Source organism: Bos javanicus, chromosome 14 (assembly GCF_032452875.1).
Source record: "Bos javanicus breed banteng chromosome 14, ARS-OSU_banteng_1.0, whole genome shotgun sequence".
Taxonomy (NCBI): Eukaryota; Metazoa; Chordata; class Mammalia; order Artiodactyla; family Bovidae; genus Bos; species Bos javanicus.
Genome location: NC_083881.1, coordinates 80,892,842 through 80,917,926, shown reverse-complemented (window position 1 = coordinate 80,917,926; position 25,085 = coordinate 80,892,842). Strand labels below are relative to the sequence as shown.

Here is a 25,085-nt window from a genome sequence, read left to right as displayed (position 1 = left end):
CCAGCGCAGAGGACAGAGTGGAGGGGGTCTTCAGCAAATAGACACACGGGGCATTCTGAAATGCAGATACTCCGTTCTTTAAGCCAAATTTATCTACTCAGAACTAAAAAGATTCTACTTTCTCCAGAAAACAATCACTCACAAAAGAACAAACTATGGCTGAATAAATAAAACCCATTCTCTTAAAAAAAATTAATACATACCAATTGTTTTTCCCCACCAAAATATTGACGTTTACTGCTTGACAGTCAGAAAACTGACTTACTCATGATCCTTGCTCCCAAAGAGCTCATTGTGGGGATACAGACACACAAACAAAAACTTACTCACTGAGACAAATTCAATATGAGTTTGCACACAATCCTAAAGAAGAGGTAAGCCAAAGGGGTAGAGAGGCAGTGACCTTTGGCTTATGTTTTGGAGGCTGAGTCTGGTAGGAGGAGGGGATTCCAGGCAGATGAAGCTTGGGTTGGAGGCCCACTCTGGTACTTTCTGGTGGTGGCTTGGTCACAGGCTGCCTGTGGGGCTTTGGCCAAAAGCAGCTGGATGGAAGGAGCGAGTACAGGAGTCCAACAGTGCAAGGAAGCGGGCATCAGTGAGGGATTCAGGTTCGCATGTTGGAAATGATGGATCAGAGATAAATTCAATCCGGTGAGTGGTGGTGGTGGTGGTGGTGTAGTCGCTAAGTTGTGTTTGACTCTTGCAACTGTAGCTGCAGCCCACCAGGCTCCTCTGACCATGAGATTCCCCAGGCCAGAACACTGGAGTGGGCTTCCACCTTCCACCTCCTCCTCCGGGACCTTCCCGACCCAGTTGAACCCGGGTCTCCTGCACCGCAGGCGGCTTCTTTATTGACTGAGCCACAGGGAAGCCCAGGTGTATGTTACATGGGCTTCCACCCCAGGATCCTTGCCTGGGGAGGGACTGGATCTGAGAACAGGTTTTCTGCAGCTGCGCTGTCTCAGTTGCAGCACGAAGGCCCCTCTGTTGCTGCGGGCAGGCATCCCTCTACCTGTGGACTGAGCTGCCCCACAGCAGGGGGATCTTCGCTGGGTCTTAGTCGAGCACACAGGCCCCTCTGTTGCTGCGGGCAGGCATCTCTCTAGTGGATCTCACCTGGGCTCCTCTGTCACTGTGGGCAGGAGTCTCTCTGGTTGTGGACTTGCTGCCAGACAACAGGGGGGATCTTGGCTCCCCGAGCAGGGCTTGAACCCGAGTTCCCTGAATTGCTAGGGGACTTGGAGATTCTTAACCACCGGACCACCACAGAAGCCCCCCCCCCCTTTTTTTTTTTTTCATATTTATGTGAGTGATTAGATTTTAAGTGAGATCTGGGTGTTGGCATGGAGGAGAGACTGGAGGGGGCTCTAATGACTCAAGACCACTGTAATAATTCAGGAGGTAACTGTCCAGGTGTTGCAATGGAGATGCGGAACTGGAGAAAAATTCCAGAGAGACTTCCTTGTACATCTGAACACAACTGATGGCCAACTGCATGTAGGAGGTGAGAGGCACGGGAGGGTAAAAATATCACCTGTCTGCCTGGGTAAAATATTAACTAAGAGAAAAAATGTAAGCAGAGGAACAGATGGGAGCAGGGATTGAGTTTATTTGGAGACACGTTCAGTATGAGACATCTGCAACACATTGAGAGAGAGTTCACTCGGCCTCTGGAAGCATGAGTCTGGAGCTCAAGAGAGAGAATTCTAGAATGATGCTATCTATTCGGGGAATTCCCCAGCCTTTGAGTGTGGCTGACTTAGAGTCACATCTATTGAACAGAAAAGAATGGAAGTGATGGTGATACTTCACAGACTAGGTTACAAGAGGCACAGCCGTTTCCTGCTTGTTTCCGCTCTCGGTTCACTTCCGGGGGAAGGCCATCGCCAGGCGATGAGGACACTCAGCTACGAAGATGGAGAGGAAGGTAACCCTCCGGCCGCCAGACAGCAAGGAGCTGCCGCCACCAGCCACACAAGCGAGACTGAGGAGGAGCTTCAGCCCCCGTCGGACGCTGAGATACTCCAGCTCCGTTCAGCGTCTCGACTGCAAGCTCATGGAAGCCCATCGGGACAGGATGCTCGCTAAGGTGCCGGAACTCCTGACCGCAGAACTGTGCCACAATAAGCAGGCCCCACTGGACGCTACTAGGCCTGGGGACAGCGTGTTCTGGGCAAGAGGAAACCGATACACGCAGCCCCACGCAGGCGCGAGGACGGCGTCTCTGGCTCGCTGGGCTCTCCTCTGCTCTAACTGCGGCCACTCCACACTTAAAAGCACAGGCCGAGAGGGGCGAGGTGAGTTCTGTTTGGTGCAGTCACCGGAATGGCATCGTAATATGAAATGTGAGCAGGAACGGTAGTGTAAATATAGAAAGGATGACCAGATAGTTCTTACTCCACACCTGAAGTAAACTCACAGAGCGATCAGCTCATTACTTTCTGTAGCAACTAGGCATTCCTGCCTTCAGAATATCACTCTTCCGATGCTGCTTTTTGGATCGCCTATTTGACAGGTACCATGCTGGGTGCTACACTGATGAATAAAGCAAGGTTTTCTGCAGAGAAAGAAATCTTGGTCTTCGTAGTATTCATTATACACTTCTTACAAATTTAATTTACTATGGCTTTTGAAACTAAAAAAGAAATTTTTCCAAAAAGTTAACCATCCCATTAGGAATGCATATCCACAGAAATAGTAAGTCAAAATTTCACAGGCTCATAAATACTTAGAAACTCTAAATTGCTAACTGGCTATTTCAGTTGACCTGATAACCTGTCTCACCAACGGCCTGCGTACTTTCCCAGAGGACATTCTTACCACACAGACATTTTTAAAACAATGGACTATTTCATCCACTCTTGCACACCTACTCTTAGTAAAACACAGAACAAGTTGTAGTTTTTAAATATGGATGCTGAAAGCAGTTCACACCAATCATATTATTCAACTGAAACAGAAGTCCTGAATTTTGTAACACCATGAGTGCATTAGAAAACCTGGAGAGACGCAACTGTGATTGAATGTGTGAAGCTGTCGGAGTTAATCTTCATCATCTCTTTGAAGAGGTATTATCTGGATTTCTTTGGCTATCCTTTCTGCTAATGTTTTATTGCTTGAAGCAATTACTCTTCGTGACATCAAATCAAATGGTCCACCTAAAATAAAATATGGAAAATGGTTATATCTTGTAAAAAATAATTCCTATAAAACAAGCATAGCAGTATGTACTATGGTTGATCATAACATTTAATATTTTCTATTATCTTGAAAAAAAAACTACACTGTGTCATAACCACAATGTTTAAGCTTCGCTAGTACATAATGAGTTTCTAAGCATCTTTTAGAAACCCGTTTTGAAGGGAGTGGGGGTCTGCACCACGCCACCTTTCTCTCTCCTTTGATGAAGGGAGTGTGGGTCTGCACCACACCATCTCTCTCTCTCTGTCCTTTGATGAAGGGAGTGGGGGTCTGCACCGCCATCTCTCTCTCTCCTTTGATGTGCTCCGCTCCTGCTTTTGTTACTCTCACTGCCTCTTTAATGTTTGGAACCTCTGGACAGAAAACCCGAGGCCAGGGATTTGCACACTGCTCTCCTGCCCACCTCCTTAATTCTTTGCTGCTTTTCTCCCAGACTGCTGGTAAACTGTTTTAACCCAGGTTCACTCTTTACTTTTAAACATGTCATCATCAGTGCAGAGAAAGTATGTAACTCCCCCAGGGCCAAGGCAGAAAGTGATGGTGGAGGAAGCCCATACTTAGCTGCCACCACGGTCACCACTCAAAGGGATCTTGGTACGACCTCAGATCCGGTGCCTTTCTAGACTTTTTCTACAGCCTCTCAAGAGTTCCTGGTACTCACAGTTAAAGAGGCTTGAGAGTGAGAGTGAAAGTTGCTCAGTCGTGTGTGACTCTTTGTGACCTCATGGACTATACAGTCCTTGGAATTCTCCAGGCCAGAATACTGGAGTGGGTAGCCTTTCCCTTCTCCAGGGGAATCCTCCCAACCCAGGGATTGAACCTGCATTGCAGGTGGATTCTTTACCAGCTGAGCCACCAGGGAAGCCCTGAAGAGGCTTAGCCATTTATTATTATTAATTGTACACTACCATTAGCTTCTCATTTTTGCCTCTGTCTCCCAATATCTGCTATTTTGATTCTGCAGAAAATTACATGGTTTGTGTTGCCTGAAGAGCTGAGGTGTAAACATTGAAAAAAATATTAAAGGGAAACATTAAAAGATATATCTAAAAAAAACTGCCATATTTGGAGGACAGTCCCATAGGTATGGAAAGAAAACAACGCCTTCCTGTTCCGCAGTTTTACCTGTGACATCCAGGAGCACTCCGCCAGCTTCAGTCACAATGATGCCGGCGCCTGCAACATCCCAGCAGTGGATCCCCATTTCATAATACGCGTCCGCAGCCCCAGCGGCCACCAGGCACATGTTCAGAGCTGCTGTTCCAACACCCCGGATCCTAACAGACAAAACGGGGAAAAATAATTCTTCACATAAGGCATTCCTCCTTAGCTGCAGTTCCAAGTGTGACTGAGATCACTTGAACCAATCCACAGACTGTTAAAAAGAAAAAGGTGGTACTTAAATTTAAAATCAAAATACGTAAATCCTAATTATCATGATATACTATATAAATGACAGAATGAAGCCTAACAAAGCAATCATGTGTAAGATAAACATTAAAATGATGATACTTTGGGAAGAAAAACACTGAAGAAAATGCATTAATTCTGCCACCATGGCACGCATGACTTGTCACTGTGGTCTAAACCCAGGGACGAGAGCCCCACGACACAAGGAGTCTGTAGGAGTTTAGGGCAAGTGTGCCCCTGGCCACCCCCAGCAGTGCGGGCGTCGGTGCGTGTGCCCAGGAGGTGACCGTCCTGCTGGGCTCTGCTGTCACCGAGGCCTGCCTGCGAGGCCTGCTTCACATCTGCCTTCTCAATGAACCTCGTCCTCGGAAATATACCAAGTTAGGGTAAGTACAGACATCACTTTATCAGCCATTATAATAATAACTGATGCAGGAAAGAATCATCAATAAATGCTAAAATGATTGATATTTACACATCAGAGTATCTCCCTATAAGATACATAATGATTACGATGGAAAAGATGGCAAGATCACTACCAAGTGATCAAAGTTAGCATCCAGTAATGGGACAAAGGGTGTCCCTGGTGGTAAAGAATCCGCCTGCAATGCAAGAGACCTGGGTTCATCCCTGGGTTGGGGGATTCCCTGGAGGAGGGCATGACAACTCGCTGCAGTACTCTTGCCTGGAGAATCCCATGGACAGAGGAGCCTGGTGGGCTACAGTCCACGGGGTCACAAAGAGTTGGACACGACTGAGCGACACACACCACGGAACAAACGTCCCCCGTGTCTCCTGATAGAATGCACTGAGGAGGAGGACATAACAGTGCTTCTGTTGCGTTCCTGCCAAAAACGCATAACCCAAATCTAATCAAGAGCAAATCCAACAGACTCAAATCAAAAGGCGTGCTGTAAAGCGAGCACCCTACAGTTTTCAAAAATGTCAAGGTCATACAAGATAAAGGCTAAGCACCGGTTCTAGATTAAAAGGCCCTGATGAGGGCTTCCCTGGCGGTTCAATGGTAAAGAATCCGCCTGCCAATGCAGGGATACAGGTTCGATCCTTGGTCCGGGGAGACCCCATGTGCCAAAGAGCAGCTAAGCCCAAGCACCACAACTACTGAGCCAGGGCTCTAGAGCCTGGGGGCTGCAGCTTCTTCACCCATGAGAGGGGCTGTGCGCCCGGACCAGAGGAGGCCCTGCAGCGAGGACCCCCGCAGCCCCGTGGAGCGCAGCCCCCACCGCCACAGCCAAGACCTAACACAGCCGAGTTCTATAAATCTTAAAAAAAAGCTTGATGAGAATAACACTTAAAGTGCAGCATATGATTCTGGCTTGGACCTTGGATTAGAATTCTTTCAAAATGTAATTGTCACTATATTAGACAATGTATCAAAGCTAATTTCCTGAGTTTTATAACTGTGTTGTGGTTATCTTAGCGTATGTCCCTTTTATCAAAAATATACACACTGAAGTGTTTAAGAAAAAGGAATTGTCATGTCTATAAATTAACTACTTTCAAATGGTTTTTACTCAAAGTTCTTTTTTTAACTGTTTGAAAGTGAAAGTGAAAATCACTTAGTCGTGTCTGACTCTCCATGGAATTCCCCAGGCCAGAATACTGGAGTGGGCAGTCATTTCCTTCTCCAGGGGATCTTCCCAACCCAGGTCTGCCGCGTTGTGGGCAGATGCTTCACCCTCTAAGCCACCAGGGAAGTCCTCTGAAAATAAAGCAGTCAGGTCTGTTCACTGAGACCCTTCATTATTTTTTAAGAAATAAAAGGATTCCACATGTCAGTGATATTGTATGATACGTGGAATCTAATTTTAAAAAATTGAGACAATTGAACTTACAAAACAGAAACAGACAGATACTGAAAGCAAGCCTACGGTCTACAGGGGAAATATGGGGGAGGGGTCAATCAGGGCTGAGATGAGCACACGCCACTGTACGTAAGACAGACAACCAACAAGGGCCTACTGTCTAGCACCGTGAAGTCTACTCAATATTCTGGGATGACCCATGTGAGAAAGGAACCTAAAAAAGAACGAATACGAGTGTGCGTAACTGAATCACTTTGCTAAACACCTGAAACTAACACAACATTGTAAATCAACTATACTCCAATAAAATTAAAATTAAAAAAGAAGCAATGTGGTATCTGTTTTGTATTTAAAAAATAAATATAAACTAGTACTGTGCCTAGTACATCCTTCATGCCAAAACAATTTAACAACAAAAAAGGACCAGAATTACATGATGCCCTTGATTTTTAAATACATTTTACTGCCTACAGTTTTATTATATATCAAAATTAAGAACTAGCGATTCCAAAAATGTCCATAGATATATAAACCCAAACTAACATTATGGCTTTTTTCAGTTATCAAGAATGGTGCCCTTTCCCCACTTTCTCAGGGGATATGTGATAGTTCATATCTCACATCATAGAAAGAAAATACCAAGATCTTCTACAAATCATCTCTTGGCATTCTCTTCAGACACGGAACCCTGGGCTGGAAGACCAGCGCTAGAGGCAATGCTTCTGTCTACTTCTGATGTATCTCAACAGCTCTCTGGCAAGAGGTCTTTTGATCAGTAAGTATATTCTTTTATGGGTAAGTATTACTAAAGATAGTACTTAATCACCAAACAACTGAGGCTGTGGCCTAGATTTTGCAAATGTGTTCTGTCTGAACCCTATGTTAGTCTGATCTTCCTTTACAGTTAGGATGGTTCTTGCCTGGAGAATCCCATGGACAGAGAAGCCTGGTGGGCTGCAGTCCATGGCGTCGCACAGAGTCGGACACGACTGAAGCGACTTAGCAGCAGCAGCAGCAGCGCTAAGAAGAATCTATCTATCTTCAGAATCACAAAGCTTTGAGTTTGCTCCCCTGCTCAACTGCTTGAAAGCTGTAATTTTGAAAGAAGTTTCTTCTTCAAGTTTTAGTCTTCTTGTCATCGAAATGGGGATAACCAACTTGGCTATGGCTGCAATGATTAGAAACAACAGAAGCAAAGCGCCCAGCAGAGGGCGTAGCAAATTAGAGGGCCTCAAAAGAGGAGCATGTCATGATCAAATCGTTCCCTAAAGCAACACGAAAGAAACATCATTGAAGTAAACAAATACAGTGCATTTCATTAAATGAATCCCAAAAAATTAAAAAAAGGAAATGGATCCATAATGATTTACTTTGCCTCATAAATCTCACTTACAATTAATATACAATTATACTTCAACATAAAATAAAGGAGGTGGTGAGCTTCCCTGGTTATCTAGTGGTAAAGAATCCACCTGCCAATACATGGTATGCGGGTTCAATCCCTGGTCTGGGAAGACCCCACATGCCACGGAGCAGCTAAGCCTGGAAACCACAACTGCTGACCCATGTTCCAGAGCCCGAGAGCCACAACTGCTGAAGCCTGAGAGCCACAACTGCTGAGCCCGTGTGCCCCGGAGCTTGAGAGCCACAACTGCTGAGCCCGTGTGCCCCGGAGCCCGAGAGCCACAGCTGCTGAGCCCGTGTGCCCCAGAGCCTGTGGCCCACCGTGGAGAGCAGCCCCCAATCGCCACAGCTAGAGAAAGCCTGAGCACAGCAACGAAGACCCAGCACAGCCAGAAATAAATAAGTCTTTAAAAAGTAAAAGAAATGAAAAATCCTGAGAAATGAAAGAGAAAATGACATGCCAATCCCCGCCTCCTACACCTAACAGAGATTCATAACAGAAACTACACAGAAGAACAGAACTAACGGAAGAAAGAACTGAAACCAGGAACCCAGATCACAAAGGGAACAGAGACAGAAAGAAGTGGACGAGGCCGCACGTAGCTACAGTGAACATCAAACATCATCAGTAATTAAGTGTTGGGTTTTTTCTGTCTGATAAGGTTGCTCTGCAAAAGGAAAAGTAAGCCCAGAAGTGAACGAAATAAAAGAAGGATAAAATAATACAAGAGATAATAGAACTCAGAAATGAAGGGGAATAAAAAAAGACAAAACTTTATTAGAAATTAAGACTGAATCACAAGGTACCCTTAAAGAGAACAGATGCAAATGAAAACTTGAAAAAGGGCAGTGAGAAAAAAAAAAAACAGTAAAAGAAAGTAAAAAGGGCCAGGGAGAAAGTAACAGAAGAGAAGATACAAAGGAGGTTTAATGTTCCTGCTGGTGTCTTTGAAGAAGAAAATGAAAACAGCATAAGTGAACTAATATTTAAAATTCAAGAAAACTTGCCAGAAAAAAAGAAGAGAGACATTAATCTACCGATTAAAGGGAAAAAACCATCCCACACAAGCAACTGTAAGAATTCCAAGATATACCCTTATAAAAGTGTCAGCCATGAAAGATTAAAAGAAAACAAAAATGTCTCAGAGACTCCAAACAAAACATGAAATAATTTAAAAGCCAATAATATCAGACTGGCACCAGATTTCTCAAAAACAACATACAAAGCAAAGCAACAATGAAATAGCATTTTTAAAGAAATATTCTTCATACTTTCTTTCACTAAGGATGTTCTATTCAGCCAAGCTGCCCTTGGAGTTTCAAGACCATAGGAAAACAGTTTGGAATATGCCAGAAATCATGGCATACCATGCACAGGTGCCCTTCCCACGGAATCTACTAGAGGATGAGCTTCACCAATCCAAAGGTGATAGGTGTCAAAGCAAAAAACAGAGAATTTTCAAAACAGTTTTGAAAATTCCCTGAGCAGACCAAATCAGTTTAGTCATGAAAACAAAGCTTAATTTAGCACATTTTGCAAAAGTAACTAGACCTGGATCATCCCTTGCTTATGCTTCTGAAAATTACAAGCAAACCTTCAATTGTTTCTCAAGGTAGATATGAGTTAACCACTAATCAATTCCCTGTCATTTAAGAAAACTCTATAATAGCCAATCGTTTTGAAGAATAAGTAGTCACTGCCTTCTCACTGTATAAGCTGCTTTATAACAACACATGGCTGAGCCTCATCCCATGTTTTGGTCTGGGTGTTCCTGGTTTGCAAAGTATCTTTTTGGTGTGTGCACAATAAATATTGAATTCAGTGATTCAATGGTTTTACTTCTATTATTTCTGAACTTTCGACACCAGGAAAACTTCACAAGACAGTGACCATTTTATAAAGGAAAAACTAAGACCACAGCATGGGACTATGGGTGAAACAATACGTAGTAATAATATGCCCGACAAACTAGAAAGAATGCAACTTAAAAAAAACTAGATTAAGAGGGAGAGAAGAAGAGAAAAGCAGAGTAAAATCACTGAATGTTATATAGGCAACAGGCAGAAGCTAAGCAGTTCTGGAGTCTTTACAGAACTAACAGAACGGTTAAGTAAGAAAAGAGAATATTAAGGGCATTATAAAGAGTTTTAATATAAAAGAAACCCATGAGAATAAAATTGAATCTTTTATAAATAGAAAAAGAGAAAAAAGAGGATACACTAAATAAGTACAGAGTACTTAATATACAACATAACATAATATACAAATCACAATACAATTACAGCATAAGATAATACAAAATTGATAATACCAAACAAAATGGTCATATAAATAAATGAACAAGCCTAACTTTTTTATTAAAAAGAAAAGATTTTCAAATTGATTATAGAGCAAAACTCCACTCTATGCTGTATTCAAGAGGTGCACTTAAAATGCACTGATTTCAAAAACACTAAAAATAAAGGTGGACAAAGATTAACCAGACAAATGGAAACAATGAGAAGAGCAGGGACTGCAATTCTGATGTCAAAGTAGATTTCAAGCCCAAACATCAAAGTACAAAATGTACTTTTTTCCAGTGCATATAGAAGTTCCACAAAAGCTGATCATATACTGGGCACAAAGGAAACATAAAGCTCCATAAAATATGTTTATTACAATGTAATAAAACTATAAATTAAAAAACAAAACTAAGAAAGCACAAAAAGCTTAAACTTCCCCATGGAAGTTTAAGAATACAACTCTTGGGTAAAAAGGGAAATACAAACAGAAGTTACCAGAAAAATAACTGCAATGAAAACACATCAGAATCTGTGAGATACATTTGAAGCAGCAATCAGATAAAAACTCAAGCCTAAATACTCACCTCAATAAAAATCAAAGCATAAAAATAAATTCTCCACTTAAAAAGGAAAAAAAAAATAGGAAACAACAAAATGAATGACAAGAAAGCACAATGATGAAAATAATAAAGCAGGGAGGATAAAGACAGCAGACCAGATTAATAATCAAAATCCTGGCTCTTTCTTTGAAAAAAAAACTGACAAACTGCCAAGTAATTTAATCAAGATTTTTAAAAAAGAAGAAGAAATAACATAAAATAAGAAATGATAAGGGGGGAAGAAGACTACTGATACAGACAGGCCAGAAATAAACTGTGAGTCTACCCTGCGTACCTTGTGCAAATAACTTGAAAACTCAGAGAAAGTGGGTAATGCTTAGGCTACGGAAATGTTCCAGATTAAAGGCAGTGAATAGACATGACAACCAAATGTAAAGCTAACCCTAGACTGAATCTTGCCCTGGAGGAAAAAAATGCTATAGACGACACAGTTAGATCAACTGACAAAACTAAGTATGTGTGGATAGATAAAATTATGAAGTCAATAGTTGTACTGTGGTTATGGAAGAGAATATGCCTATTCTTAGGAAATAACAAACTGAATTATTTAGGGATAAAGAGCCACACACTAAGTAATTTACCATGAAATAGTTGAGGGGAAAAAAAGGAGAATATTTACACAAACACACACACATACACAAAGAAAGAGAGAAGGAGTGAGAAATGATAAAGCAATGGGTACAATGTTAACAATAGCTGAATTGTTTCTTATAGGTTTTTAACTGCATACTGCTGTTTCTTATAGGTTTTTATTTCTGCAAATTTTTTAAAATTTCAAATTATTTTCAAATAAAAGTTTTAAAAATCACATTTTAAAATTAGAATTATGGTACTGACTCCATGTCTATTAATTAAAAGTTCATTTCTAAATAAAAATTCATTCCTTAGGATGTCAAATTATCTATAGCATTAATAGAATGTTCAACTTTAGGGATAAAGTGAAGAGAGCTTACCCATGGATGGGAAGGCAAAGAAGCCTTTCTATATTAGAAAGAATAATTCTCACAGTCTCTGGTGTTCTGGAAGAGCCCAACTCTGTCACCAAGAGAGATTTGGTAATATCTAAAAGAAAAAGTTTCAAATAATTACTACAGTTTATCAATAAGAACCTGATAAAAAAATTTGACACTTGAAGCTCACCAAATTGGACAATTTTATCCTTCTTCCTAGTTGAATCATATTTCTTTCTTTCTAAGGCTTTAAATATTTATGAACTTTTCTTCTCTTCTAGTCATTTTATCATCATTTTTATGATCATCAAAAGGCATCTAGCTTCTTAGACTACCTCCCCAAAAGTGCAGAATATAACCAGTTTGGCTACACGCATGATACATTTAGCCACCAATGCCTTATATATTTTTTAAAAAGTAGAATTTAGAAATAATTTATATATAGATTTGAAATAAAACAAAAATTAAAACTAAATCATACCACTGTTAAGTGAAGAAAAACTAAAGAGCCTCTTGATGAAAGTGAAAGAGAAGAGTGAAAAAGTTGGCTTAAAACTCAATATTCAAAAAATTAAGATCATAGCATCCGGTCCTATCACTTCATGGCAAATAGATAGGGAAACAATGGAAACTGTGAGACTTTATTTTTTTAGGCTCCAAGATCACTGCAGATGGTGACTGCAGCCATGAAATTAAAAGATGCTTGCTCCTTGGAAGAAAAGCTATGACAAACCTAGATAGCATAATAAAAAGCAGAGATATCACTTTGCCAACAAAGGTCCATCTAGTCAAGGCTATGGTTTTTCCAGTAGTCATGTATGGATGTGAGAGTTGGACTAAAAAGAAAGCTGAGCCCCAAAGAATTGGTGCTTTTGAACTGTGGTGTTGGAGAAGATTCTTGAGAGTCCCTTGGACTGCAAGGAGATCCAACCAGTCCATCCTAAAGGAGATCAGTCCTGGGTGTTCATGGGAAGGGCTGATGCTGAAGCTGAAACTCCAATACTTTGACCACCTGATGCGAAGAACTGACTCATTGGAAAAGACACTGATGCTGGGAAAGATTGAAGGCGGGAGGAGAAGGGGATGACAAAGGATGAGATGGTTGGATGGCTTCACTGACTCAATGGACATGAGTTTGAGTGAACTCCAGGAGTTGGTGATGGACAGGGAGGCCTGGCGTGCTGCAGTCCATGGGGTCTCAGAGAGTTGCACACGACTGAGTGAATGAACTGACTGACGAGACTGACTGACTGTTGGTAGAAAGGTAAACAGGTGTAAGCACCATGGAAAACAGTACAGAGGTTCCTCAGAACACTAAAAATGGAGTTGCCATATGATCTAGCTGGACATATATCCACACAAAACTGTAATTTGAAAAGATACATGCACTCCTACATTCACTGCAGCACTATTTACAACAGCCACGATATGGAAGCAACCTAAATGTCCATCAACAGATGAATGGATAAAGAGGATGTGGTACATATACACAGTGGGATACTGCTTGGCCACAAAATACTGCCATTTGCAGCTACATGGATGAGCCTAGAGGTTATCATACTAAGAGAAGTGAGAGAAAGACAGACATCGTAAGGCGTCGCTTACACGTGGAGTCTAAAACATGACACATAATATACCTGTGAAGCAGAAGCAGGCTCAGACACAGAGAAAGGCTTTGGGGTCGCCCAAGGGGAGAAGGGTGGGGCAGGGAGGACTGGGAGTTTGGGATTGGAGAACGCAAGCTACTACATATAGAACAGATAAACAAGGCCCTACTGTACAGCACAGTGAGCCACGCTCAACATCCTGTGATCAACCACAATGGAAAAGAATATGGAAAACAATACAAATATGTACAGTGGAACCACTTTGCTGTATAGCAGAAATTAACACACTGTAAATCAACTATATGTCAATAAAATTAAATCATCTGACCTCCATTTACTAACTTGACAAATTATCCTGTATTTTCCATTTTCTCTTTGAAACATCGTGACCAACGCTCACGACACACTCAACCCTCCTGGCTCACAGGCTACTCTTAGGACACCTCACACTTCATCTCCACCCACAGCTGAGATGTATGCTCACCACCTTGTTCCGAGCCTTGTTTATAACTGTGAACTCTTCTAACAATCACATAACCTGTTTAAGTGAGATAAATAACAGAAAAGGGGAAAGACTTCTTTCTATGAAAGCTGCCACATTCCTTCAGTTCTAAAATGCACATTTTTTTCACGTTAACATCTCAAGAATTAGGATGTATCTTCTAATCTCTGGGGTCTTAGAGTTCAATAAAAAGAAAACAAAATCAAAATCTGCCCTCAAATTAAGTGCCTGAGGAGAAATATTATAAAAGCGGAGGAGGATTCTCAAGTTTTTGCTGCACGTAAAAGAATCTGAAAAACAGAGAAAAGAAACGGATCTGCAAGTGTCAACCGTGGAAAATGTTGGGATTGCCTTAGGGAAGATAAGTGCCTCCAAAACAGTGAGCTGTCCCAGAGAAAGCAGACTTAAAAACGCCAATCACTAAGCTCATTACAAAAAGTTTTATGCCTCATTTAAGAAAAATGTATTATGGTGACTTTTTATATGCCCTCTATCCCAAGACTATGGCCAGAGGGATGTTAAGGTCACCAAGAATAATTTGGAGGTGACCAAGGACTTGTTTTTAAAGTGTTTTCAAGTCCTACTGATAACTCTTGACATTTAGAAATGAATAAGATATGAATGTTTAAAATTAAAAAAAATAATAAATAAAAATAAAAAAATGTATTGAAGTATGGTTGATTTACTATGTTGTGTTAGTTTCTGTTGTACACCAAAGTGATTCAGTTATAGCTTTATATATACACACACACACATACACACACACATATATACACACACATATCTAGGTATTCTTTTTCGTATTCTTTTCCATCATGGTTTACCATGGGACCCTGAATATAGTTCCCTGCGCTATACAGTAGAAAGGTGCTGTTTACCATCCTATATATTTAATAGCTTTATGTCTCATTTTTAATGATTCCCAACTTGAAGGGCCTTTTCTCTTTCAATTTACTAATAACTAGTCCCAACGGCATCAGAGCAGAGGAATTGTAGAAAGAATCTGAGACGCGGGGGCTGAAGCAGTGACCCAATACCGCCGTGAGGGTGGGGGCACTCTGGCTCCTCCAGGTCCCCTGACAGAGCCGGAGCCCCGTGGACACACCGTCCGCTCCACTGCCCTTGCCTCCCCAGCCTCCACGACCGCATCCACAACCGCGGTCACGATGAGAAAGTACAGAGAAACAGACACACTTATGAGTCAGTAAGCCTTGGAGAGCTCTAAGGTTACCGTACAAGTACATGGTATGAATCACGCCAAAAATCAGAGGGTAAACCTACCTTCTTGGTGTGAAACTTGTAGTTTTTGACCATTACAAAAGGCACCTTTTCCTTTCCGGCCAGTGTACATCTTATCCTCCAGGCAACTGTACACAATTCCAAACTCCATCTGTAGAAGGAACACAAGCTTTCTTTACCAAACCTGAGTATTTGTCTTCATTCAATCAATACTTTTTCTAAGAAAGCAGCAAGAATATGTGGTATGTTAATGTTTTTAACATACGGTTAGACCATGGTTAGACCGTGGACTATGTAAAATGCTAATTCCCAACCGAGTCGAGGAAGAGCTCATCAGGTCTGACTCTCCTCCCATCAGTTTCCAAACTCGGGGCATACGTTTTGACCTCTTTCCTTCCCACCTCAGATGAAGGCAATCTTCCCTGTTTTCTAAGGTGAATCCTTCTCTGAAACACTGCTCCATCAACAGCTCCCTGCCTCTTGGGCTTTGGTTCTGATACTTTCTCGCCACAGTGGCCCTCCCTCACCAAGCCTTCATTACCTTCTCCATTTCTCCTCATTGCCACAGAGTGGTCGAGACTTTGCGTCTCTCATTCTCTTTCTACATTACAATCTGGCTTCTGCTCTGACCATGCATCTCTTGAAACTCCCTGCAAAGAGATCACGAATGGACTCTTACGGACCAAATGTCTTCTCTGCAGACCTGGAGGCTGCGGACCACCAACAGTTAAGCCCGTACTCTGTGCTCCTGGTGGTGCCCTCCTACCTCCGATCTCTCTTAGGGTCACTTTTTTTTTCTGACTTTCTTCTCTGCCTAACCCCCAACAGTTGTGTGTCTCAGGGGTTTTCACTTTTCCTTTTCTTCCAATTCCCTTTTAGCTCTCTCGATTCTGACAGGTTTTTCTTTCTGGTCCCTCTGTGTGTGGCTCCTACCAACCCCATCAACACAGGTTAGGACTGTGCTTCGGAACCTAGGCATGCAGAACTTCAGCCAAAGAGGCCACACTCACTTGCTACCTGATCACGCAGCCTCAGTCCTTCCCCATGAGTCAATTTTATCTTGAAAACACTTCCTGATTTTGGCCATTTCTTCAGTTATTATCATCACCTCCATCTCAGCTCAGAACTGCCCACCCCTCTGGTGTGACTTCTAATGTTGCTGGAATTATCTGGCACTCTGCACTGAAAAACCTCTCCTGATTTCCAACCACCTCAAAGCCACTAAGTGTTCCAGCACAGACAGGCCACAGTGCCTCACAGCCTGACCACAGCGAGCTCACCTCACCAGTTCTGCTCCAACCATTTCCAGAGTTTCACGCACAATGAACATCTCACTGTCGCCCATACACATCCCGCTCGTCCCCAAACTGTTCTTTCTGATTAAAATGCTTTCCTTTTCTTCTTTACCTGGAAAATTCCCAATATGACCCAACTCACATGACCAAATTCTAAGATCCCTTCTATTTATTATGAAGATTTCCTCAAACCGCTGCTGGCAGAGTTATACACTCTTCATGTTCTTAGAGTACTTTTTAAAAATTTTTTTCATAGTTCGACATCTAACATTTGCACTGAACTGGGAATTCAACAGCCCAGAACTGATGGTAAGAGAAATGCTCACTTATCTCCTTTTGAAAGTTCTCACTGATTAATACAATCCTGTGCCTAAGATTTCATTTGCACTAATTTATGTTTTTATTTTCAGGGTTTTCTTAACTCTTTTGTGTACATGTTGATCAAATATATCGCAAGCTCCTTGAAGACAGTTACGTAAGGTATTAGTAAACATCATTCATTTTTTCTTTATTAATCAAATACTCAAATAGCATGGAAATGCAACAGGTGTAGAGTGTACTCTACTGGGCTTTAGATATAGCAAGTATTTAGGTTACTGAATATACTCTGTATTTTCTCATCATACTTGGCCCTACCACTTCCTGGTCTTTCCCTTCACTAAAATGTCTACTAAAGCATTCCTAGCTCAGCACCCAACTCTTCATTACACATTCAGATCCTACATCAATTCCTATCATATTCACATATATAATGGTGATTAAATACTGAATCGTATTTCAGTTACTTGTGCATATTTTTTCCTTGTAAAATCTTCTCGGAAGACATTGTATTTTCTTCACTGGAAAAAAGTATCATAAGTTTAGCAGGTCTGTATTTTATTCCAAAATAATGCAGCTACATATATTGAATAGAGACAAACCTAAATTTATTACAGAGACTCGTTTACTCTTTCTCAGAAAATGAGAGCAAGGCATTCTACCAACCATAAATTTAAACAACATACCTTTTTATTTACCACAAAGCCAATTGAAACAGCTACAAAAGGAAATCTTTAAAAAAAAAAATACACAAATTTACCAAGATAGAACTTATTTTCAACAAACTTGTTTTCATAATATAACTGCTTACAATTTTTCCCTGTGAAGAGTCTCATCCCTCCCCAGAACTGTGTATACAACATGCAGTTCTCTGTGTGAATGCAGGGGTTGGGGGTTGGGGGGCAGAATACACAGATGCATACATGCATAACGCTCCTCCAGGCACGAGACATCTCTGAAAGGATTCACAAGAAACTGATAACAACAGCTGCCTCCAGAGATGGGCTCTGAGAAGCTGGGGTCGGAAGTGGCAAGGCCACTTGGCACCGCATGCCTTTCTATACTTTTGGAATGCCAAGTTCCATGAATATAGCTTAAATGTCAACAAAAATGGGATCATACTATCCACCGTACTATAATCTTCTGTATGTTACCTCACATCATGAGCATCTTTCTGCACTAACATTCCATCATACATAGATCCTACCTCTTAGCTTTATGGCTTTAACAGTTCTATTTGTAAAGATACGTACAGCCACGTACGGCAACTTCAAATATAACAATTATGTGTCATCCCACCAAACTCGGCTACTTGTTGAAACTCTTAATTCCATCAGGCTTTCTTCTATATATCTGGACTTACATACTTAATCTGTGTTTGTGTGTATATATATATATATATATTTTTTAACATATTCTTCTCAGCATATACTGAATTACATACTTACTTTGTGCCAGGCACTATATTAAGTTTTTATATAAATGTACAACTCATTAGGTCCCATCAACAATCCTATGAGGCAGGTACCATCAGTGTGCCCATTTTAGAGAATGAAAAAAATAAAACTGTGGCTTAAAAAGATTAAGTAACTTGCCCAAGGTCACAAAGTCACACATTCTAAACCCATGTTCTTTTTAACAGTTTTTTCTCCTGGATTAAATGCATTCTATAAAGGCATACACTAGTACTGAGTTAGTCAGTTCCTTAATTGATTTCAAAGCAGCAATGTTGCTTGCGTACATTTTTATGTGGTTTCAACAATGAGAAAAAGAACGGTGAACAGGGCACTTGACTGCACATGTCTATAACATTAATCGTTCATTACCTCATCCACAGCTGATGAAAATTATGCATAACATATTTTACAATCACAGAATTCTCTAAAGTATATGTGATTATGAAAACTATATTGAACAGTCCATTCAGTTAATATACAAACAGTAATTACAATATTAAAATTTTAAAAACATACCCATGTACAAAGTTAGTTGTTCCATCAATAGGGTCAATGATCCATGTAGGGTTGTCGGTTAAGATACTTTTTTCCCCAGCTGCCACAGATTCCTCACCAATGAAACTAAAAGCAAATATGACAAATTCTGAATCTTTCAACTGTTTTCAACAATTTTCAAACCTTTAGTCTACTATAAAACATAACAAAAGTCTACACAACTACACTTTTCTATTGTTTTTCCTTCAGACAGATCAAAGTGAGAAAATTTTATTTCCCCCAGAACAAGTCATGTGAAAGATGACAGAATTCAAAATTCTCAAATGTATTACCAAGATAAGAAGAGACACGCTGAAAAAGGCTTTTATTGCAGATGATAACTTACTAAGGAAATGTGGAGGTTTAAGTCTACCAATTCTCTCATAACCCTGTCTTCAAGAGGTAGAGCTTAATGTCCCTGCCTTGAGTGTGGATTTGGACTTAGAGACTCATTTCTAGCCAAAAGAACAAAGTGTACGTGACAACATGCAATTCTGAAAACTCTTTGACAGAACGACACTGAGGTTTCGTCTTATTCACTCTATTTCTGCCCCCTTCCCCTCCCCTCTGCTCCCTAGGCGAAGCCGCTCACCACACCGTGAGCCGCTCTGTGGAGGGGCCCGCGTGGTGAGGAAACTGGAGGAAGCTGCCAGCGGGCAAGCCACGAGGAACCGAGGCCACCAATAGCCACAAGCGAACGGGCCCTTCATCCCCGGCTGAGCCTTGAGAAGACCCACAGTGCGACTGTGACTCTACGAGACCCTTGCCAGAACCACGCACTCCAGCTACTCCCATATTCCTGATCCTAGAAAACTCTATGTTATCTAGAGCTGTTAAGTTTTTCAAGAGTAACTTGCTATGCAGCAATAGATAATACAGAGAACATGAAATAAGTTAAAGAGAAAGAAAATCACCCACCAAAATTACTGTATCAATATGCATTCCTAAAACATACTGTGCAGTAAATGTCAGGCAAACTCTGTAAATGGTATCTGAATTCATAGGATTTCTTCTTTCCTTTCCTACTTTCTTTGTTATTTATGTCCTTTATTCAAAACTGAAAAGTCCTAATAATCATTACCATGAATTTCTTTTATGTCTTTTTCTCTTAGCTATAAACCTTTTTACTGAGAGAGAGCATATGCAGCTTTAAATAATATTTTTTTCTCCTCAGTAGCTGAAATACCAGGAAAGGCTGATGGCATGATCAAGAAGAACTGGTGAATGACAATGTTAAAACTTTAAAATGATGACAATATTTCAGTTGTATTTCTATGCCCGTAAGAGAGACAGATTTTAGTATTTTCTCTCAAACTCAAAGCTACCACCCCTTTAGCACCTAAAAATGTTTGCAATGTAGAGACTAAAACTGAACTTTCAAATCTTCTCTATGACAGACATTTGTCACATTAACTTCCCAGCATCCAACACTCCTCTTTCTATAAAGGAATCCAAATATCCCCTGTTCACTGCTCCCTGGAAGTTTGAGCTTAGGGGAAAAAACCCCTAAGTTCAGCAAGGGATGTTTTTGCCCACGATTTGTAACCTTGAGCTAATGGGGTAAGACATCCAAAGAGAACAGTCAGGAGTGAGGCTACCAGCAGCTTCTGAATGATGGTGCCTAACCCTGACCCAACCCTAACCCAACCCTAACCAGCTCTGCCTTCCTCGCTGGTTGCTCAGTCCTACTCTCAGGGATTCTGACACCCTCCAAATAAATTCCAGTTCAGCTTAAATTAAGCGCAGTCAATTTCTGAGTCTAAAGTCAAAATCTTGGAGACCAACCTAGATTTCATTTTTATCACACGAAACTGACATAAGCAATACCTGTGAGATGGATACTTTTCCTTTATGGATGTGATAAGCATTTTTTCAACTTTTTGGTCAGTAGCAGTTACCAAATCAGCCGGAGAACTTTTAACCATAATATTCATTTCATTCTTGAGCGCTTCACGAACCACCTAAAAAGATTTTTTTGGTAAGCAAATAAGAAAAGCATATAAGTCATTTTAAATCGAATTAAAAGATGAATAATAGAAATGATTTGAAACAATCAATCTGTCTGGAATGGTATTCTTAAATATTTCTTACCACAATGTATATAAAATAAACCCTTAGTGGTTACGACTTTCTACGTATAAAACCATAGAATCTTACAGCCATTTTAGATACACAACCGTTATTACAAAATGTTTAATGACATAAAATGGAAGTATTCACCCATTAAGTAAATTGAAAACAAATCCAGTCAATAAAAATACATGTTTTGTTTAAGAAGACAACCACATACTGCCCACATCCATCACATCGTGGCTGAGATTTCAGTTCGTACCTCTCCAGCTTGTCCTGCCAGGGTTACTGCATAATCCATGCATTCCTGCCAAGGATCAGCCATCTTCTCAACAGATTGAACACATACAAAGACAAAGCAGTTACAAATTGCTTACAAAGTCTTAATTACAGAAGTTTGTTCACAAAAACATCTCAATTTGCAAAATACTTCCATTCAGGATTCACCCTCCTTCCTGATTCTAGATTTCATTTTTTTTTTCAATATTCATTCACAGGTCCATTAAGAAACATTTTTAACCTAGCTTCATTCACTTCTATTGTAGAAACATTTTCATAACAAAAAGTACTCTATGAAAGTGTTTCTCAAAGGGCCCATACCATATCACACTAAAAAACAACAATCATTTGAGGAACAGAGAAGAAATGACACAAGAAATATTCTAAAAGATAGATGCATATTTGGGTTTAAGAATAAAGTAAAAATTAGAAAAATACAGGGAACAGTCAGCCCTCAGTATCTGCAGTTTTGGAATCCATGGATTCAACTGACCATGGATGGAAATTAAAGAAGTTTTAAAGGGAAGGGGGAGAAAGCACTAACTGAGTATCAGGCAGTATGGTGCTTTGCACATGTAAAATTATTTTTAAAGAGATTGTAAAGATGAAGAACTTAAAGCTCAGTGAATATAACTAATTTGCCCAAGGTTTTATAGACAGATGACACAACCAGAATTCGAACTCAATTCTGAATTGAAAGTCCACTGCTCTTTCCACTGTGACATTCCGAGGGAAGAAAATTCCAGGACTAAAAAAATGTATAAAGCTAAAAAGGAATTGCTGCAGGTTTCAGAGACGACAAAAAATAAAACAGTTTTGTCTTCTGAACTGTCCAACTTTCCACTGACTTTCGCAGAGAAGACTAAAATAACTCACCACAGGCTTAACCACACTCTAAAATCTGTACCTAGGACAGTGAAGCCTTTTAAGCTGTCAGAGTCAGAAATGTGTGGCATCATTTATAAAGCAACCCTAATTGTGTAATCTTTACAGTTGAGAATAACTGCCAGAATTTCACCCTGGAGACTGGTCTGAAATCCCAATCATGGTGCTCACAGTATCTGAATGGGGAGGAGAGGGGATGGGGGTGTGGGCAAAAGACAGATACTTTGAGCTGTTTCTTCTTAATATATATATATTATATGCACGCGTGCTCAGTCGTGTCCGACTCTTTGCAACCCCATGGTCTGTAACCCGCCAGGCTCCTCTGCCCATGGGGTTCTCCAGGCAAGAGTACTGGAATGGGTTGCCATTTCCTTCTCCAGGGGATCTTCCCGACCCAGGGATCGATCCAGGGTCTGCTGCAACGCCTGCCTGGCGGGCAGGTTCTTTTCCCACTGAGCCACGTGGGGAGCCTGTTTCTTAATATAAGCATTTAAATGATTTTAGAAGGAAGCCACTCTTCGAGTTACTCAGAGCAGTTCAAGAATTGTTTCTAAGATCTTCTTTCTTCTTTTCATTCTTATTCCCATTCCCTTCTTCTAGGCTTCAACAGAACTGGATGTTCTCACGGTGAATCTGCTTTCTAGCGGGAAACTGTGCTTAAGCCACTCACATCTCCCCCTTCTCACAGCACTGATATGTGTAACTCCTACCAATTCTTCCAGGCTCATTTCAACAGTTACCCTTTCTTTTGGGGATTCTCCACCCAGAGGCTGTACTTGTTCAATCATTCGAGAGCTATGCATTGAGTATTTATTCAATGAGAAGCACCTAACAGAGAACACTGACCTGGTCTTAGGTACCAGATGTCATTTCCCTAAGAACACGATTCAACCAAGATTTGAAGGACTAACTCAACTGCAGGACTCCTGGTATGTGAAGAGGAACCAAAAGGCCTAAGTGACACGACAGCTCAGAGATTAAGAGGAACAGGAGGAAGGATGTGGCTGGGGGTCATGCCATGATGATCACCCCTTAGAGGCATGACTTCGATTTGGGAGCCATGAGGAATCATTACATGGGGGCTGCAGAACAAGGGACGGGAGGGTGGAGGGAGGAACCGACGGTAGGGAAAAGGCTCTGGGAGGAAAAGGTGAGGGCACTCGGCAATAGAGTGCATACGGGGCTTGAGGGCGGGGGAGAGTTTAACGAGGCCCAGATTTCCCACTTAGGCAAGTGAATGGATAACGTGACATTAACCGCAGCATGGAACGATAGAAGAGAGTCAAATCTGAGATCTGGGTAGGAGGTGGGGAGATCGAAAGTTTAATTAGGAGAGCGTGAGGAGCCTTTGTGAAGCCAAAAGGCGAGGTCCATCAGGCCGCTGAACACACGATCCTGACCTCAAAAGAGAGGTACGGCCTGCAGATCCAAACACGTAAGTTACGTGAGCAGGCAGCCCCTGAGCGCCGCCTCTGACGGACACCCTGAGGAGGCCGCCCCGCCTGGAAGCCCACGGGCCGCCGTCCGTCACCCCTGGCGCACTCGGGGGCCTTCCCCACACTGTGCTCGGCTGTGTGCGCGCCTCCGCCTTCAACCGGTCTTACAACAAGCCCAAAGGCAGCACCTTCGCCGCCTTCGCCTGCTCGGAGACGAACCCCTGAGGCGCGGTGGATGTCTCTGCCCCGCTCGCCGCCTCCTGCCGCCCGTCCGCGGAAGCGCGACACGCGGTCGGGGGTTGGAGGGGACCACCCGCCCCGGACACGGACCGGGCCTCCGGGACCGGCGGGACGAGAGCCAGTGGGTCACCCCGCACCCGCCGCTCAGAGGCCCCGCGGTGCGGGGGCCGTCCCGGGCCCTCAACCGCTCGACCGAGGCCTCCGCGCCAGGTGGCCCCGGCCGAGCCCACCCCCCCGACCCGCTGTGCGGGGCCGCAGGCGCCAGCCGACCCCACGCCCGCCCAAGTGCAGCTGGGAGACCGGGCTCACCTCAGGGCGGCGGGCGCGCGGCCGCGGGCGCACCAGCCTGTCAGACGCGCGGCGCTTCCGCAGCGAGGGCAGCGGGAGGGGAGCGAGCGCGTCCACCCGACAGGAAGGCCCGCGCCCGCCCATGGGCGGGGCCTGCACATGCCCCGCCCACACCGCTCACCCCTGCGCCCAGCCCCCAGCCCCCAGCCCCCAGCGCCGCGGCTCACGTCTGCCGGAGCCGCCCCGCCCTGCCTAGGCCTTCCGGGTCTGCACCTTCTCTTTCATCTGTGCTTCTTTCTCCTGCCCATACATTTGTCTGTAATTAAAAGAAAATTCCTCTCCTCTATTTTGCCATCTCTCGCGTTTTTCATTCCTTCCAGTTTTCCTATTTCCATTTCTTTCTCCCTTTTACTCCATACTACTCTTTTGACAAAACACAAACTGGAGGTATGTCTCTAGCTTTTCAACTTTCATTTGTTAAATCTGTGTTGCATGAAGGCAGTGGCACCCCACTCCAGTACTCTTGCCTGGAAAATCCCACGGACCGAGGAGCCTGGTAGGCTGCAGCCCATGGGGTCGCAGAGTCCAACGCTAGTGAAGCGGCTTGGCGGCAGCAGCATCTGAGTGCGAGTGAGAGAGTGAGAACGTTGGCCTAGAACTCAACATTCAGAAAGGAGATCACGGCATCTGGTCCCATCACTTCATGGCAAATAGATGGGGGGACAGTGGAAACAGTGAGAGACTTTATGCTTCTGGGCTCCAAAATCACTGCAGATGGTGACTGCAGCCATGAAATTAAAAGACGCTTGCTCCTTGGAAGAAAAGCTATGACCAATCTGGACAGCATATTTAAAAGCAGAGACATCACTTTGCCGACAAAGGTCCATCTAGTCAAGGCTATGGTTTTTCCAGTAGTCATGTATGGATGTGAGAATTGGACTATAAAGAAAGCTGAGCCCCAAAGAACTGATACTTTTGAACTGTGGTGTTGGAGACTATTGAGAGTCCCTTGGACCGCAAGGAGATAACCAGTCAATCCTAAAGGAAATCAGTCCTGAATATTCATTAGAAGGACTGATGCTGAAGCTCCAATACATTGGCCACCTGATGCGAAGAACTGACTCACTGGAAAAGACCCTGATGCTGGGAAGGATTGAAGGCGAGAGAAGGGGATGACAAAGGATGAGACGGTTGGATGGCATCACCAACTCAATGGACAGGAGTTTGAGTAAGCTCTGCGA

General features: G+C 42.4%; 1 protein-coding gene across 4 annotated transcripts in view; it reads right to left on the bottom strand.

Annotated features, from left to right (window-relative positions):
* Positions 1-1,589: 1,589 nt before the first annotated feature.
* Positions 1,590-25,085, bottom strand: part of IMPA1 (inositol monophosphatase 1) — a 30,953-nt gene continuing 7,457 nt past the window's right edge. The window contains exons 1-10 of one of the 4 annotated variants that reach the window (XM_061439495.1): positions 23,866-23,881; positions 22,727-23,299; positions 20,979-21,041; positions 20,474-20,607; positions 18,629-18,733; positions 17,342-17,387; positions 15,085-15,193; positions 11,698-11,806; positions 4,327-4,478; positions 1,590-3,158 (exon numbers count right to left, since the gene is read on the bottom strand). In XM_061439495.1, the coding sequence (XP_061295479.1) occupies positions 3,043-3,158; positions 4,327-4,478; positions 11,698-11,806; positions 15,085-15,193; positions 17,342-17,387; positions 18,629-18,733; positions 20,474-20,607; positions 20,979-21,041 (834 nt within the window). In that variant the 5' untranslated portion in view covers positions 22,727-23,299; positions 23,866-23,881 and the 3' untranslated portion in view covers positions 1,590-3,042. Of the gene's footprint in view, positions 3,159-4,326; positions 4,479-11,697; positions 11,807-15,084; positions 15,194-17,341; positions 17,388-18,628; positions 18,734-20,473; positions 20,608-20,978; positions 21,042-22,726; positions 23,300-23,865; positions 23,981-25,085 lie in introns of those variants that run through there. The other 3 variants (XM_061439493.1, XM_061439496.1, XM_061439497.1) reach the window with 3 other exon arrangements.